Source organism: Centroberyx affinis, unplaced genomic scaffold, assembly GCF_046629955.1.
Source record: "Centroberyx affinis isolate AG114_WGS23_722 - 3 ecotype Tasmania unplaced genomic scaffold, CSIRO-AGI_Caff_v1 ptg004893l_1, whole genome shotgun sequence".
NCBI classification, from domain to species: domain Eukaryota; kingdom Metazoa; phylum Chordata; class Actinopteri; order Beryciformes; family Berycidae; genus Centroberyx; species Centroberyx affinis.
Genome location: NW_027282398.1, coordinates 1 through 19,048, shown reverse-complemented (window position 1 = coordinate 19,048; position 19,048 = coordinate 1). Strand labels below are relative to the sequence as shown.

The window sequence follows — 19,048 nt, the reverse complement described above, 5'->3', positions numbered from 1 at the left end:
CTCTATCTATCTCAGTCTCTCTCTCTGTCATTGTTTCTTTCTCTCTTATTGTCTGTCTGCCTGTCTCCCTTGTCACTCCGTAAATAGATATGCCCCTGTAAGAGAGAAAGAGAGCAGGAGAGAAGGAGAGAGGGAGAGAGGGAGAGAGAGAGAGAGATAGAGAGAGAGAGAGAGAGAGAGAGAGAGAGAGAGAGAGAGAGAGAGAGAGAGAGAGAGAGAGAGGCTCAGTCACAGACAGTTCTGAGACTGCAGCAAATTCTAACCAATCAAGTGAAGGAACCCTCGAGCCCACGTGTCCTATTCACAAAAACAGAAGGAAATCCCTATCAATTCAGCTCGACTGTCCCATATACCATGAATGTACGGCACCTGCACTCAGACCTGGGGAAACTGTACCTGAATATAGCTTAAAAACATATGTTACATTTCTATAGATATAGAGTTTTTTGCACTTTTGATGGTATATGAGAGTTAAATGATAAATCAAATGCAACTCAAGCAGCTTATATATTTCAAACTATGTTCAATTAAATTCCTCCAAAGTTCTTCAATGTCTAATAAAAAACTTTATTATTCTAACTTAAAGCCTGGTAGATGAGTTTTATTCCCTTCATTCATGAAAACATATAGCATCAACCAAATATTTCACAAGAATTAATTTATATCTCACAGCTGTTTCTTTTTCAGGTCTCATTCTTTTTTATATTATATATACAGTATATTAAATTAAGTCACAGTTGATATCTCAAAGCTGGTTCTTTTCATAATAGCTTTCATGGAATTGCAGGTGGAATCATGTTGACTCATTGTATTGTGTCTCTGAAAAGGAATATCACGAAGACTACACAGTGAGTTTAGTTTAGAAGGCCAGCGGGTGCTAATTTTGTCTCAGTGTGATGCTTCTTTTTCAGTTTTACTTCTTGCTGTTTAGTTCCCATTTGAGTGTGTGGCCCCAATTGGAACACCCAGGACAGATAGCTAGGATACCAAAAATATCCTCTATATATGTCACTATGTTTCACTCTCTTCAAATGTACCACATCAGTATATCAACTGCTTAATATTCTGGGATGTAGTGCAGCCATTACTATGAAAAAGCAGCTTTTGTATGCCAGTATCATGGTAAGCATATTTGTCATTTGGTTATATCCCCTGAATGGAGACCAAATAAGATGCAAGACACCAAAAATACCCTGTTCATGTAACAGTATGTGCTAAAACGGGCCTTAATATTAGTATAAAAACTGTCTTTTCCTTATACGAGTCCCTACAATGTGTTCAGCCTGTCTCATGGCAACCTATGTTGATATCCCAGTAAGCATATTTGTCATGGACTTATTTCCATTGCATAACCATGTCTCAAGGGTTCCCTGCAATCAAAGGATTAGTGGGTGGTGTGAGTGGATAAGAGGCTGTCCAAGGTGATTACCGCCTCGGCAAACTGTTCATCACAGTACCATGCAAGGCCTATACTGACATAGCCAACAAGCATGTGCACTCACACACACAAAAACCCCATACACGCACACATAAACACTCTCTCAAATTTTAAAATAATAAACAAAATGCAGGAGAGACAAAAGATCCTACCTCTAAGTTTGCATTTATTTAATTAAGGTCACCATAAACAATTACTGTATTGACCGTTTAACATGTAGAGAGAATGAACGCTCATGTGGTGCAATACCACCGAGTCTATTTATGACAATACAGCTGCATGTGGTTCAACTTAACACGTATAAATATCACTATCCATGGCTGACATAGGAAAAAACGAGCTGTACAGAGGATCTTATTCACACATGATACCCTGGAGCAAGGATGGTGACAACAACTGCAAACCTAACGGCAAACACTCTAGTGCCTGAAAGAAAGCACTGGCATATGACCATTATAACACTGTGCAAGACATCAAAGGTTTCATTCACTGTTTGTTCACAGCTGTGCAAAATAGCAGCATCATATTCCATTTTCCAAGTAGGAGGTTTACAACACAGCATCGCAATGATCACTTAGGTCACAGACCATATACTGAATAACAACTGGCAGGTTTGATCTATAAGCTTGGTTTTGGGGTTGGGGTCAATTCACTTTTAGCTTATAGAAACTGCAATGATACAAATGTGCAAATGATAGTCTCTTCTGTTAATTAACATGACATCCTTCCAAATTCAATATTTACATTTTGAAGAAAAATAGTCTTCCTGAATTGACTGAACTGAAAGTGGATTGAACCCAGTGAGCTTGGTCCCACGGCACATTTACAGAACAGGGCAAATATAACATTCAACCGACAAGCTCTATTTATTTTTTGCTATGCTTTAACTACAACATATACAACCACCATCAAAACAGGCAGAGAAAAATAAATTAACAAGCTAATTTAAAATCTGCTTTACATCTGGGGTATGTACATGTAAACCATAGTTTCAGGCTTAGAGTATTTAATGGTTGGCAAATATGAGAAAAGAATATCTCTTGAAAAACTGTACATTCCATTCAATCTCTAGGTGGCCATGCTGAATCTCCCTTTCATTTCATATGCAAATAAATAGCCTACACTACAGAGGCGGTGGGAAGATAATCTTGCTTTGAGTATAGCCATTTGTGGGCCCATTTAGAGTATTTTATCACATCCATGGGGGTGTGTGAGATAAAGGGGGATGACACTCCCATCATCAGCTAATTTTAGGGAACATGTAAGAATTTTTTTTTTTTTATCTGCTCACTATCCCCCTTGTTCAACTTGAGCCACCTGCTCAGATACAGGTACTTCTACTTCCATCTTGGTAGGCAAAAACACGTGATTATATCCAAAATTGAGTGGTTGTTACCAAATAATTGGTGATTTTATTAAAAAAAGATGTGAATATAATCAAATCCCTACCATAGCAAACGGGCTATGGAAACACACCATATTGGTATGAAATACATGGTGCATAATGGGAATGCAATGAACTGGATTTTCTGCAGGAGGAGCCTTTTAACATGAAGATGGAGACTAGCTTTTCAGCAAACTGTAATATCTACAGTGGAACATATACAGTGATGCTGAGTAATGTGTCATGTCTTTTAAAATAAAGCAATGAAAATAATTTCCATTCAGGGCCATTTAATAATTACTGCCTCCCTCACTATTTTCCCTCAAAGCAACATTATGCTTCTGATACCTGTTGCATCTTTGTCATCAGAGATGATTGGAGTTTAAAATGCACAATCGATGCCTCTACTTACAAAGGCTTATGTGTTTTGAGTTGGCTCTGGCCCTGGTAAGCCATTGTGGAAAAGTGACTCAAATAGCAATGTGGCTTGACAGGTCAGCACCTCGGACAGCTCCGCCTCTCGACCCCAACGACAACACACTGCTATTTTCGTCCCAGAAACTCACCTCAACACGACATCCAGTCAGTTACCAAGAAGTAGGCTAATCATGAATGAATTTGAACGTCACTTACAATGTAATTTAGACTTGTATCATTAAGTCAATCCCTTTTTCCTGCGATTCCCTGGAGGGATAAGACAATAGAGGACATACTGTCGGCATGCATTGAACGACATCTCCTAAACTGTAGCCTAAACACCATATTGAATAGTGTAACAACTTTAATGGTTTAGAAAGATAGCCAGCTTAGAGTAGGGAACCCTTCAACGTGAGCCTTTACATTCAAAATCACCACTCTGTGATTTTGTGAGACATTCATCCAAAAAAACATCATCACCATTTTCTGTCTCCCTGTCTCAGTCAATCAGCGGTCCAAGTTTGAATCGCTGACTTCCCGCTGGTTTTTGAGGTCCTGGAAGACCTCGGTGAAAAAGTGCGGGTCTGAATTCAACAGCAGCATTTTGGCACTCATCCTGTCGATGATGCTGAGCGACAAATCCCAGAAAACGTCCCTGTTCGACTCGATCATGAACGGCTTGAGCGGGTAGGAGATCTCGTTGCCCATGTAGGAGTAGGCGAGGTAGAGGCAAGTCTGAAAGGTGCCCTGCAGTTCGTTTGAGTTGTCAATGCCGTCTGTTACCGTGTCCTCGCACAGCAGGTACACGAACACCAGGTTAGCCGGTGTGATAAACCCTTGGTCCTGCCAGCCCTGGAGCAACAGAGTCCGATCGATGTTTCGAAACCACAGAATCACCTCTCCGCTGGTTAACTCCTTCAGTTTGTAGCACCTGCGGCACATAAAGTCCCCCAAACAGCGAAGCAGCTCCCCGGTTGAAGCCTGGATGATCACCCGCCTCGGGGAGACCAAGCACAGGCTGCTGGGTTGTTTTTGGACCGAGGAAAGCCTAATGCCTTGTGTGAGACTGTTTTGTGTGTCGTTGTTTTGCGGCGGAACGGTGGGGACAGGGACAGGAATGGGCGCTTTGGGTTTCTTCTCTTCGGCTTGGTGCGATTTCTTGGTGTTTTCGCTGTTGAGCAGAGCTACCTGGCTGGCAGGGGGGTCGCTAGGCGGCGGCGGGTTCGGGTTGACTTTCTTGGCACTCTTCTTGGCCGAATTGGCCACCAGCTTCTTCCAGGAGAGAGAGACGAACATCGAGTGTTTTTTGATGCTCTTCTCGTTTTTGTGGACTCCATCTGCTGCGGCTTCGGCGTCCATAATAGCTCCCTTCTTCGTCGCCGGGGATATAGAGAGGACGGTTCCCATCCTTGCGACCGAGAGAAGCCAGGTACTACGGATGCTGCTTCAACGGTTCTTCTGCTGGTGAGAGGCGGTAAAGAAGAGTCACGGCGACGAATTCAACTCCATTGACAGTGTTTTTTTCCCCCCACTCCGTCTAGCTAATCGTTCCTCGGCGGTAGGGAACGAAGAAGAATGGAGCTCGTTTTGACAGTGCAGTTAAATTCCAACAGACGTTATTCGCTCTGTCAGCGTCTCGACGGGGAGACGTTGCGACACACTCTCACTACGGTAAACGTAGATTAGTCGCACACAAGTCCAGCGCTTAAAACCCACAAGTACAGCCTCTGACTGACGGCCGGTCGAGCCAATCAGAGGGACAATCAATGATCCAATCAGTATTGGCTGCTGTTTTTAGGTCTAGGTTGCCATTGATAGATACAGGTGACTAGGGGAACTATTTTTGTCTATTTAGTCCAGTTACGTTGTTGCCAGACTATTTTTCTTTTAATCTCTCCAGTCAAAATAGGTCCATTCATATTTACAACATAGCCTATACACTGTCCTACAGAAATACTGTGTGGTTACCTTGATAGATCTGGTCAATATATTTGACAACTCATATTTCCTCATGCAACCCCCTGCAATTGTTTTTGAACCATCTAAAAATATGATTTATTTTATTTAACCATTCAAGGTCAACTTTTGACTTTTGATAGCAGCATATTTATAGCAATAATTTTATATGATGTAAAATCTAACTTGGTTAGACCTTCTTAGTTAAAATTTTGCTTTTGGCCAGAATGTGAGCCTCTTTTGGTTTCCCACATGAGAGAAACAATTTTACACAGTGGCGTAACTACCGCCGGTGCAGTTGCACCGGGGCCCAGAGCACCAAAGGGCCCATCAGCCTTCCAATCTGTGTTGGGCCCCATATCCAGCGGATGGGCCTCCAACTGGTCACTGAGACACATATAATACACTATCAATTACCTGCACTAACCACACAGATCTACAGCCTCTATACATATCCTTCATTCTCTATATGTGTAATACCTTTGGTTATACTTACGTATTTGTTGTCATAACCAATTACATACTACTTGTTTTTACACTTGTTGGCCATTATTCAGTGTTAAAGCTTTAGGTAATATGACTTTGTTTGATGTAGAGATCAGAGGACTGCTGTCCATGGTGCTGACCAGGGATTACTGTTTGTGGTGTGGTGGTTTGTGGAGAAGTGGTGCAGTGGCTGTTGCCCTGCCCTCTGGGGGCACAGGGGATTCCTGGATGGCTGGCAGAATTTTGTTTTCTCCCTTGGGTGACCTGTAACTGTGCACCAGAAGTTCAAATCTATAACCATATGAACCTCATATGAAGATAATGGATTGTTCATTCTCCTTCTCATCGCTTTGATCGGCTGTCAATCAGAGACTGTACGTCTAGGTTAGTTAAAACAATGGATGTGGGGCGACTGGGTAAGATTTTTAGGCCTGAGGGAAGCTCTAGGTTGGGTTCCCTACCCTAAAGCACTGGATGCTGGATCAATATTTTTTAGATGCAAGGTGTTTTCAGATCTTGATGTGAGGTCCCAGGATGTACAGTATTATCTTAAGTGATGATATCATACTGCTGATTTACATTTGTGATGGCCGATAGCTCTGGAGGACTTACAGTCTGCCCACCACAGTGCTGTGTGAAGTCTAGACTGATCAGTGACTCACATAAACATGTTCTGGTTTAGTGTGAAAAGACACGTTAAATGGATACAGTAGATTTGTATCATTCTTCTTAGATCACAGGAGCTGACTAGTATGTGTCCTGATGGTGAATGTTGCTGTGAGCCAAATGCTGAAATAAATAACATACTTTTTCCTTTCTGTACAGCAACATGGTGATATCATCAAATATTGGTGTTATATAAGGGAGACTCTTATCTTAAGAAACCCAGATCCCACAATTCATTGTGTTTCTTGTAAAATGGGTCCTTGACTCGGGACTATTATCACAATTAAAGTGAAAGGAGTCAGTAAGCCTGACCTGAACAATCTGACATCATATAAAATACTATTTTACTACTATTTGGTTTCAAGGCCCAGCATGGCACCCATTGTTCAAACATAATTACCCCATTTCTGGTTTTGTTTACATAGTGATTTGTTGGATTGAAGAATTATTTTTTTCACTGACATTTATTATTTAAGCTTTTTAGATATGGAGGCAGTGTGTGATCCATAAACATTAGTTTTAAATGTGTTTTGAACACTGTTTTGTGTTTTGGGCCATGATGATTGAGAAATTTCTAAAAAAGTTTTAAGGTTTGAAAATACAATATGGAATTTATTTGATTCTCAAATGTCTTCAGCTTTTTGGACCTTTCTTAGCCCATCATAACATTTGCTGTACTGAAGTGTTCACCAACCTTAATAATGTAAACCAACCTTTTACAGCCTCAAAATGGATGTAAAACCTAATGTTTAGCTGCCACATACTGACAGCCTTTGTTTCAAAAAGCTCAAAAGCACAAACAATGAATTACAAAGTGAAAAATATCTTCAACCTATCTAAAATCAACATGTAAACAAAGCCAATAGAGGTACCAACCTGAACTTGGACATGGTTCAAAACATCTAAAACCACATGGACACAGACACTAGATAGATACTAGAATGAATTTAATAATCTTCCTGGTCTAACAACTATGCTGACATACTGAATCTGTTACTATGGCACAGATTGAGCCTTTCTTGTTTTCTAATCCTAGAGTTCATACAGGAATGTTCCCAGGAGAAATATTGGAAGGAAAATTATACTTCGTGTTCATGCCAGTCCTGGGCAAAACTAAACTCAAAATGGTTTGTAAAACCTGAGCTATGCATGGCATGCTTGATTTAACTTTCCAGGCACTTCAGTAATGTCAGAAGTGGGAACATCACTTGCAAGCGCCTATTATGTAACAGTTCTTTTATTTGAAGTGCATTCATCTGTAGTCAGGTTTTGATATTTTGACGTCTCACCAGGGTGATCTGGACCTGTATGCATAAAGTGCTGGAGAATGCAGATTTGTTGTGACTGCCTGTGGTGGTAATTCTGCACAGTAGGCCACAGTTTTAAATCCCACACCCAGCTAGGAATGCATGCATGTCTCAGGAAAACATGTGATTGATCCAATTAACCTCAGTTAGCCTCAGCAGACCTGACGCCAGTCTGCTGAGTTACATGACTACTGAGTAATCTATCCATTCAGCTTGGAGTGGAAACAAACACAAATAGCATGGAAATAGAGTTTTCAGAGAGGATTTTACCATTCTGCAGAATTGGAGTGGGTCATCTGCAACATGACGGTAAACCTCTGCTCTGATATCATAGCTATCTTCATGTTCCATAATGCAGTTTATTGAAATGTCAACTACTCTTGACATAAGTGTAAACATTCACTCAAAAAACATGGGAAAAAAATAAAGTTCTAATACGTGAAAGTATAAAAACTCACCTTGAGGCACCACAGTGAATTTTATTTATGCTTTTATTTAGAGGGCACAGACAGATATAAGAGCGATAGAAGTATCATTTTTCACATTCTTTTTTTTTTACTTTATTGAAATTGTTCCAAACCCTTGAGCATTTGTGGAGTTTGATTGAAATCCTGGCATTCATGTGCATTTTATCACTTGGACCTGCTTTTGTCAGTTTGGACAGTGGGTGCATATGGACTGAGGGAAGTCACCATCTGGTTGCACTACCAGTCCAATACAACTTGGCCTCTCACATAAAAATAGACTGATAATAAATGCTGCCGTGATGAACCAGTTGAATTCTTCAAATAATATTTCTACAAGCTCTTGTCAAATACAAATCTGAATTTGGTTTTACATAACTGAACTTCTTGAGGTCAGACACTTAAAACTGTCTGAAAAGGTGACATTTCACTTGTGAGATGAGATAAATCAAGCACTTCTCATTTTTGTCAAGTTTCCAGAATGTATTCAACTATGTTTTTAGCATGAGGTGGATGTGAAGAGGAAAGATGTAGTTACCATGATATCATCATTTTTGACAATAAGCTGTGTGACACTTGTTGCAACTGCCGCTTGAAGAGATGAAAGAGTTTTGATTAAGTGTGAAGTTGTGTGTAATAGACACTTAATCAACTCTAAAACTGTCTCATTCAATCCACGTTTAGCAAATGAAGTTTAAAGAGAACACTGCCCCAAAACTGTGAAGTGCTATCCATTAGATAGCACTTCACAGTGCAATGTAACATTATCACTCAAATCTAATTGCCCTGCTTTTGATCATGCTAATGTTTGATCCAATGCATCATAAATCCAGTGTTGATCAAATGAAATTCTTTCATCATGAATCAAACAAAACAGAACAGGACATGGGGGAACAGAGGCATAATCACAGATAGGTTTTCTATCACTCTTGTTGCTGACTGCTGACTGCACCAGCTGATGCCCATGTTTTAATAAAGTTCACATATGAATTCCCTATTAAATCTAGAGGAAAATATCATGAATGACTTATCTTTTTTATTTAAGTAGATTGTGATGAACTATATCTTATACACCTATAATATTTTATTCAGCGAAAATAATACTTTTTCATGGGTGACTGATAGCTGCCTGGTAAAGATCTGTCTAAAACAAAGGTAGAACATAGGTTTTTGAATTATAAAGCAAACTATCCAGCATCAAATGCAGCGGTATATGCTGTTCATTTTTTTATGCATATTATCGATACAACACAGTGGTATCAATGCCCAAACCCGTTAGCGTTTAATGAAGTATGTCAAATAAAATATAAAAGCTGTATTACAAATTCAGCTGTAAGTACAAATGTGCCAGGGAGGGACAATTCTCATAGGAGGCTAAATTTCATGGGACATCAGCTTGAAGATGATTAAATCAGTGTGCAGCAAAACTAGTTTAATGTTATTCTGCAAGACATGACTCCACTGTTGAGGGTATGTGGGTATTTGGAATGTTTAATCAAATACACGTCAAATAGTTCAGATATTTGAAACCATTTGCTGGCACATTTTAGCCCAGGTCTCAGTCAGAGGAGGAGGGAGGCTTGCAGAAGAGGAGGTGTGAGGAATAGGAAAGGGGAAGTGAGAGCAGGAGGGAAAAGGAGGGGAAAAAGTCTGAGGAGGAGGAGGGGTTGAATTTGCTGCCTCATGTGGGTGGCTCATGTGCAGTGGATATGAAGAAAGAGGACTGGGGGAGGAAGAGAGGAGCATTAAGGTAAAAAAAAAAAAAAAACTGTGAAGGAAAGAGGGAGGAGGGAAGATGAGTAAGGAGAAGGAGGTGACAATGAAAGTCCTGGAGCCAGAGGAACGAAAACCTTTCCACACAATCTGAGCAGAAGAGGGTAGAGGACCCCTCACCCGCTGTCTGGTTGAGGGAACAGGTGGTGGCAATGGGGGAGGAGGGGAAGATGGCAGAGGAAAGAGGGGGAAATAGATAAAGCAAAGGTGTGTGTGTATGTGTGTGTGTGTCCGTGTGGGGGGTGGGTGGGGGTGTACTGGCTGGTACTGGCTTGTGGCTCACACACACCACAGGTGGTGAGATGACTGGTCTCACTGTTTAGAAAGAAAGATAATAAAACAGATAGATAGAAAGATAGAGAAAAAATAGATAGATAGATAGATAGATAGATAGATAGATAGATAGATAGATAGATAGATAGAAACAGAGATAAACTGACAGACAGATAAACACTGTGTTGTTTTCTGTCCCAGCTGCTCACTGACATTATTCATTTCAGGATGAAGGGAACATCTGATGTGTAAATTCTCCAGACAGATAGAACATCCAGTACTGTCAACACAAAGAGAAACTATTATTTAGTAATTTCCATAATGGAATACTAACTATGAATTCCCCCCTTGATGTTAAGAGGACATGAATAAATGACTTGTCTAAAATATATATACAGAATTTAAGTTAGGACTTATTAGGAAATATTAACGAAGCTCACCGTTGGATATGAATTGCTTATGTTTGCATAATTATTGCAGGACAATATTAACTTGAGTCAAACAAGTTATTTTATAAATGTACTGATTTATCACCATTTAACTCTTCTCACCTCTACTGGTGAATTTGAGGATTATATCATACTTATGCAACCCTTGAAAGATATGCAATATGTCTTTAAGGTGGAATGGGGATAGACACATTGGACCAGTTCAAAGCATATAACATAGCAGGGAAGAATGTTGTGTAATGGGAAAAAAGAACAGTTGGTCATAAATTTCCCATCTGTATTGCCTCAATATAATGCCCATATATCATTGCCGTTACGCCAGTAGTATCTTGGTTATTATATTCTATCCTTGACTCAACTGCAAGGAAAAAGGGAAAAACATGATCAGAATTGCCAGCCAAGATACAGTAACTAAAGGGAGGTATACAATCTGAAGTCTCTACCTCACCATTTCCCTTGGCAAGTCTGCCTCCTGGTGGTGTTTTACTGCAACTCTAGCTGCAAAAACATTGTTTTCCCTTTTCTTTTTCAGTACCCAAACTAAATTTTAGCTAATCTGGCAAAATGTACCTTGCCTTACTTGTTCAATCACTGACTTACTTGCCTACAACATGTTATTCAGTTTACTGTACATTGCACATATTACAAGTAGGCTATAATATCACCAGCAGTTTCACAGTCAAAAACTGTTAAATAATTTGGGGAACCATTTTAATCTCCCATGACCCAATTTTGGATCCCAAACCAGACTTGTAAAAACATTGTGCTAGTACATTCAGGAGTGTCATTTTAACTGGTGAGGGGTCTCATAGTGACTGGTGGTGAAATGGGGAAACAATCAGTGCAGTCACACACTTGTTCAATAAAATACAGTAGCAAGAGAATGAATCACTATGGAATGGTCATAAATGCTTGTTGATCAGGCACATCTGTCTGGGAAGTGACACAAGTGCCCACAGTCCATACAATGGCTGATGGCACTAACATCTCCTCCATGACAAATGTGCCAAGTCAACAACAGTGTTGCATGAAACTGTGGTATTGAACTGTGAGTGGGATTGAAAATAGAAACGCACTGTAATCAGCCCTGGATGCTTTTAAAAATGTGTAATAAAAATATAGTTCATCTTTCAGATGAACTTTCATCATAGAATTCTTTATGGTTTAGTTATATACATTTTTCAGAAGATAAAATGATTATATCACATCTTGAAAGAGCAGAACAACTGAACCACATGTGATTTGTCCTCTCATTTCTTTACAGAGTAGGCCTACTTTACCTGTTTGAGGAGGTTGAATAGATAGAAGTCAGACACACAATTTTTATTTTTAGACTCAGGTTATTATTTCATTCTGAGTCACTTTTCAAGAAGTAGTTTTGCCTTTTCACGATTATCAGTATTGGTAGCTGAGCAATGTCCTTTTTAACAGCCAACTAATCTAAAAAAACATGAATACATCTGTTGGTTGTAAATAAATGAGGGTGAAAGGATAGCAAGATGACCACTGGAGGGCAATCACACCCAGCTAACTGTGAATGAACCCGGATTGTGGAAATATTTGTCATGAAGGGCTTACTGGTGACATTTCCTGTCAGCGAGCGTCTTCACCACTCCATCCTAGCTTTTAATTAGCTCTAGTGAAACTGTGGAAGGACATATCAGAGGGAACGACAGAGGAGAGGAGGAAAGAAAAGAGGAGAGAAGGTTTCTGAGACCTCTATCTAATATTAGCTGTAGTGACAGAATTCTCCTGTCAACTAATTCAGGCTTTGCCAGGAGGAGAGTGGGAGTGAGCAGGGGGACAGAGGATAGTGGAAACGACTCACAACACTAACAGGGAAAACATACTGCAATGCTTTCAAGTCCCAATACAAGATTTCTTTTCAGTATATACATTTTAAATACACTATCAAGACAAGTATCCTTTTTTATCAAATATAGAGAGTAGGTTTTATTTAATCTCTGTACAGTTGGTGAAAATATTCTCATAGCCTATATATGCCAAACAATTATGCATGAAAATGAGGCGTGTACAAGAGTCTCTTTCTCCTCTTCATCTCTTTTTGCTAATTATTGCAACTCAACTTGAACTACGTCACTGTAAAGTTTACCAAATACATTTACCAAATACACTTTGGTAGTTTACTGTAATTGACAAATGACATTGACTCCCAAGTGGAGAAGCAGAAACTGCTTCATGAGGTTGGAAACAAGCTAAACTGTTGCTCATGCATTATAAAATCACAGTAATAAATGTATATCTGTGGGAAAACCAATTGTAATATCTCAATTCCTGAAAAGTTGACTTTCTGAAGATCTTAGGTTTTTCCAGAAAGATCCATTTTAAGATCCAGGGCGGGTATAGATATATTGTGATGAGGCATGACTATTGGCAAGTTTTAATTCTGATACTAATGAAATCTATGCAACAACACTGACAAAATGTTTTCCTGATATTAGATCCCATTTTCCAGACTTCTGCCTCAGTTTTGGTCCGTATTCTGAGAGCATTCAAAAGGGAATTTGCTGTGTGTGTGTGTGTGTGTGTGTGTGTGTGTGTGTGTGTGTGTGTGTGTGTGCGTGTGTGTGTTCACGTGCGTGTGTGTGTTTGTTAGGCAGATCAAACGGCAGCAAAGGGATCAGGTATCCTGTCTTATCGAAGACTTGTCTGTCAAGGCCGTCGGCAGGGATTAGCATGGCTGACACAGGCAGGTGGAGACACACAAACACACACAACTAGAGAGAGTATAGGGAGAGAAAGAGAGGCAGGTGGGATCATACAAACACACACGCAAACATGCAGGCACACGCACCCCCCCACCACACACACAGACACACACACACACACAAGCAGGTGGGTCAGTGTGAATATCGCATAGACTTGCAAAGGCCTCTCCTCCTCTTGTCTGCAGCTGGCTGGCCATGGAGTTGCTGATAATAACACACACACACGCCCCCTTACCAGATATTCACATATTTTCCCATCCTTGACAAGGCAGGATTGTTAACACCACTGAATAGGTCAATTCATATATCAAGACTCATCCTCTCATTGAGAAATATGCAGCCAGTCTGTGCAGCGTTTTCTAGCTCTTTGTCGGTGAGTCCCTCTCTCTCACACACATACATAGGCAGCTGGTTTTCAGGTGCAGGTTTACTACACATGAACACCATGTGATGAGTTGTTTGGTTGAGATTCATCAAATCCATCTCCATGTCATTGAAATGCCATACAAATGGAATAAGTAGTTGTTTTCCTTGATGTCTGTACTTTAAAACACTAGCTGACAAAGCTGATATGGGCATCCTGCTCTCATGTAACATGAAACACAAAAGCAACATCTGGTGTTAAACAACCCCACCTGCTCCTTTCTGTTGGATTATGTAATGAAAGAAAAAAAAACGGCATGAAAACAAAGCTTTAACACTGTACCAGTCCAATCAAACACAGCCAGGTGATCAAAGGCTATGATCACAGACAGACACACACACACAGACGCAGGAGATGGGTGGGGCGCACACACCACGCAAACACATATACAGTTTATACATGCAAGGACACACGTGTGTACAGCATGCATGGCACACATAGACACACACACACACACACACACACACACACACATGCGCACACACAGGCAGATGTGGGTTTTTCCTCTCACGCAAAACCAGCCTGCAGTCGTGTCCTGTACTGTTGTGGCTCGCTGCTATAATTAGAATGGAGGCTGATAAGCATTCAAACGCTTTGATGTTCTTATCTGGAGCAGCCGAACTGAAAGGGCAAATGGGGACACACACACAGACATAGACACAGAGATAGAGACAGACATAGACCCACACTCTCTCTCTCTCACACACACACACACACACACGCACGCACGCACAGGTGAACAGAAACACTAGCTGTTAATGTAATGTCATTACACAAGTAGATGATGAGGAAGGGAGATATTCACAAATACACACGCATGCACAGCTGGAAATAATTTCAAAAACAAATATTTCCCATACAATGTCTAGATGAAAATGTGGTCTGTTATGATCAGTTAAACAGAAGTGTTAGCTCATTTATGACTCGTTAATGTCCAAAGTCAAAATAAGTCTTCGTTGCATGTCTTAATAATGCCACAAACTAGGCCACAATTGCACAAGAACAACATTTTTTACTTGTAATAAATCCATCTGAGATCCAGATGTAATCTTTTCATTAAAGGGTGAACATGGGGTATTCGTAGGATACGTGTTAGTGTTATGGTTAGGATTTGCCTGGTTTTTAGAGAGACTGTCCAAAAAAGTCACAGGTTTTATCCCCATGGCAACCAGTATCCATCCTAGTTCAAGCATCTTTGAGCAAGGTACTTAACTCCTAGGGATGTGTAGAAACTGATAGTGTAATAACTTTGGAGAAAGTTATGACCAGTAAAAATTTAATAGAATGTCCCTCTAAATGGGTCTAAAAAATAATACAAATTGTTGTAATGTAATGTAATGAACTACCCAATAATGTAATAGCATTCCTCAGACTGATATTGTAATGATAATAAAAAAAAGTTAAACCCCTTATAAAGTAATAATATTTTATTATATTTTTAACCCATTTAGTGGGACATTTTATTACATTTTGAAAAGTTATTACAACATCCAATAGTTATTATATTATCAGTTGCTACAGGCAGCTTCCTGACTCCTCTAGTGAAATGCATATGTGAGTGAGAGTTGCATGTATTTGTGTGTCTCAAAGAAGGTGTTTCAAGCAACAAATTCCAAGTTGCGTTGTGTGTAAAATGTGCATGAGGTCCATGAGTCTGGGTCATGAAGGTCAGTTTTTGTGATAAATACAAATACAGCTGTACAATACAACTGCTACACACAAAAATGAAATGACAATACCCATGATACCCTCCAGGCTGTGCCCTTGTGCCGGCCTAATCTGTGGGGTAATGTTTTGTTATCAGTAGAAATCAACCTTTGAGTGTGTGTGTATGTATGTGTGTGTATACTTGTGCACTTGAGTGTGGTCATGTGTGTATGTGTATCCATAGAGGGGGTTCATCCTTAATGCCCAATCCTCGCCAGACAAAGCACACACTTCATAAAAGGACCCAAGTAGATAAAACCATCAGACATATACACACACACACGTAGACACACACACGCACGCGCGCACGCACGCACGCACGCACGCACGCACGCACGCACGCACGCACGCACGCACGCACGCACGCACGCACGCACACACACACACACACACACTGCTTGTCATCAGCCTGTGCCTTTGATGGCATGCTGTCTAGTCCCACTCCACCAACTCCTCTTTGTTCTTCCAAAATAAACTCTTACCCTCCTCTCCTCCCCTTCTCCTCACATCCTCTCCTCCTCTTCTGTGTCTGGGAGTCTCAGTCAGATGTCTGATTAGGGTCATGACACAGAGGGAAACCTAAGGAGGGAATAAAATACCAAATAATGATGTTGTTAAATCTAAAAAGTAGATGCTTCTTCTGGTGTTGAAATATGTACATGTTTTCAAAAACACTGAACCGTTGAATTTGTTTCTAAGCTGAAACTAAAGACAGTGACAAGTGGTAACATCTCCTTTTTCTAATCTTCACAGTAGGAAGGCTTTCTTTACTGTAATTCCACTGGGGATGCAAAATGGTGGAAGGGAAACTAGCCCAAATTCACAGCGGTCAAAGCCAGTTGACAGTCAGTCATCGGAAACAGAGATCAGTTTCTGTAAAAACTTTCAAATTTCTCAAACTGGATACCCTAAGAATGCTTTAGAAACCTTTTAAAGTAATATTTTCCTTGCGTTTACGCTTCATTAGACAGTATACAGTGGAGCTACCAGGAAAGATGGGAGGACGAAAAATGGATGACATGCAACAAAAACTGTGATCCATCCAAACTACACTATAATGAACTGTGTGAACCTCATCATGAAGAGCCAAGATACCAGCGTATTACAATTTTGAGATGGATACTACACATCTTGTCTTGAAAACTGTCAATCGACCTTCATCCACAGGCATTTTTCTGCTCCATACATATGAAGATAAATCAGACTCAAATCAACTGAGAGCAGGTAGAATACATTTTAAATTGTGTTTTGGAATTTGTAGCCATGGGAACCATGAAGCTGGCTGAAACCTGAGTTTTAGGGAAAAAAAAAAAACTCCTTCCACCCCGCCCCAATTTCCCTTTGGCTGACTGGTAAATGCTAAGGTTCACACGCAGGTTCAAATCCAATCTGTTTCACAGTGGGAAGGTATTGGAGCCCTGTTTTCACAGTAGGGAGATTCCTGCTCCATAGGAACAGACTGTTGAGGCTTTGATGCTCAATAGGAGCTACTGAGAGAGAGAGAGGGAGAGAGAGAGAGAGAGAGAGAGAGAGAGAGAGAGAGAGAGAGAGAGAGAGAGACACACAAGGAGAGCGACAGAGATTGAAGTGATGATGACCTTCTTAGAGAGACCTTGGATCGTTCCTCTTGGAAGAATCACCATGTATGGGTAACAGATGTTTCATGTTTTTGCTTCTGGGCTTATCAAGCCCATGGGGCAGAAGAACTGTGATGGTCTATCCTGATTTCTGTCAAATCCATGTTTAAATTTCAAATGAAACAGAGAGAGAAATTAGTTTCTCCAACATTTTTTTTTTTTATAAATCCCATTGACTCAGATTTTGTTGTGTGTGGTTTAGAAAATGCTTGTGTAAGATCCATTTATAAGGGCTCAGCAGACAAAAGCACAAACCACACACTGTACTTGCAAAGCTGTGGGTGCAAGTCCAACTCACAAACTAGTGAGTCCAACTTTCCTGTCACTCTCCATTGTATGTTTGTCAAAGAAAATGAAAATGATTTTTATATGCATCTAACTGCAATAAAGCAGAAATGCCAAGTGAGGTCCGTTGCAAGTATAGACCCCTTTCAGCCCCCCTTTGCCTCTGGCTGTTGTATTTTCTCTGAGCCAGAGAGCAGCGAGAGCCGCATAGATCTACGGCTGCTGGCCAGCTGGCTAATACTTTCCTATCAACTGGTGGCTATCTCTCCTAACCCCCCACCCCCACCCCATACCTCCCACATCCTCCTCTTTCTACCTCCCTCCTTCCCTTCTTTCTCTCCTTTCCATCCCACCATCACATCAGCACAAAAACACACCGAGCCATACACATGCACACAAATACATACAGACACACACATATGGACACAATTATGGCATTAATACACACATATAATATTAATACACATGCAAGCACACACAATACACACACAGTCTGAGAACCACAGTGCATGACAGTGCATGTTGAAAGGGCTAAGTCATGCTGTGGCTGATGTAATTCCATCCTGCTACACACTAATACTACAGTCATAAGTTGTCGAGTTAGACAGAGTAAGAGACATCTAGTGTGTGTGTGTGTGTGTGTGTGTGTGTGTGTCCTTGTGTCTTAAATATGAAATACCTCCTAGTCGAGGTAATGTGGTCACTGTATTGTGGGAAGTGTCATCCTGGGGTTGATCAGTGCAGCGCTCCTTTGGGACCCCCACTGGGACCCCCACTGGACTCCAAGCTGTCATGACAATGCAAGATTATCAGTAGAAACTAAGCATTAGAGAGAAGAAATTGTAGCATCTTGTGTTTCAATGTTATTGCTAGAAATAACATTTGTTTTGATTAGACAGAGATAAAGTGTAGATACTCATGACAGTCTGTAAGAACAAATCTCAAGAGAGGAATAGATTAGATGAAGACACAAAATAGTGTTTCTTAAACTATGGGTCAGGACTGTTTTTGGTGGACCCCCACATGACAACAGCATGTTTTCAATGATCCTTGGCACCAGGATAAGTTTAAATTTCTCAAAGTTAGCATCCCGGATTGAATTTGAAGCATAAGAATCCCTAATATAAAACGAAAAAGAGGTAACTAAAAGTTTACTAAAGACTGTGGTGGTATCTGGTAAGGTGCCTCCCTTTGGAGGGACACTGGGCCAGTCCAACTGGGAGGAGACACTGGGTGGGACCTTTGAACAAATATCCATCTTTAAAATGAGACTTGTAGCACCAAACAAAGTGAAGAGGTGTGACCTCATCCAAACTTTCATGCACAAAAAGGTTGGGTAAGTATAACTTTGAAGGTTTTATACTAGAGTTAAAATATTCAGCAGTTCAATTAATAATTTACCAAGTTAACAATCATTTAGTAATTATCCCAAAATAACTCCCTCTATTCTAAGTTATGGATGGCAGGTTTGAATTGATCAGTTGATGCCTGCTTTCATTTGTTCGTTTTTTTTTTTTTTTCTCATGTCTGTGTGAGGTAAGGAAGGTAGATTTACTTTTTTATTTATTTATTGTTTTGCTAAAAGGCATTTTGTTCTTCTATTGATCAATATAATCACCTTGTCTTAACAACAACAGGGGGCAGCATTGGATC

The 19,048-nt window shown here is 40.3% G+C and overlaps 1 protein-coding gene across 1 annotated transcript; it reads right to left on the bottom strand.

Moving 5' to 3' along the window:
• Window positions 1-3,746: 3,746 nt before the first annotated feature.
• Window positions 3,747-4,646, bottom strand: LOC139666241 (cyclin-dependent kinase 5 activator 1-like). Its single transcript, XM_071545377.1, has one exon. The coding sequence runs from the start codon at window positions 4,644-4,646 to the stop codon at window positions 3,747-3,749; it is 900 nt and encodes a 299-aa protein (XP_071401478.1).
• Between the last annotated feature and the right edge of the window lie 14,402 nt (window positions 4,647-19,048).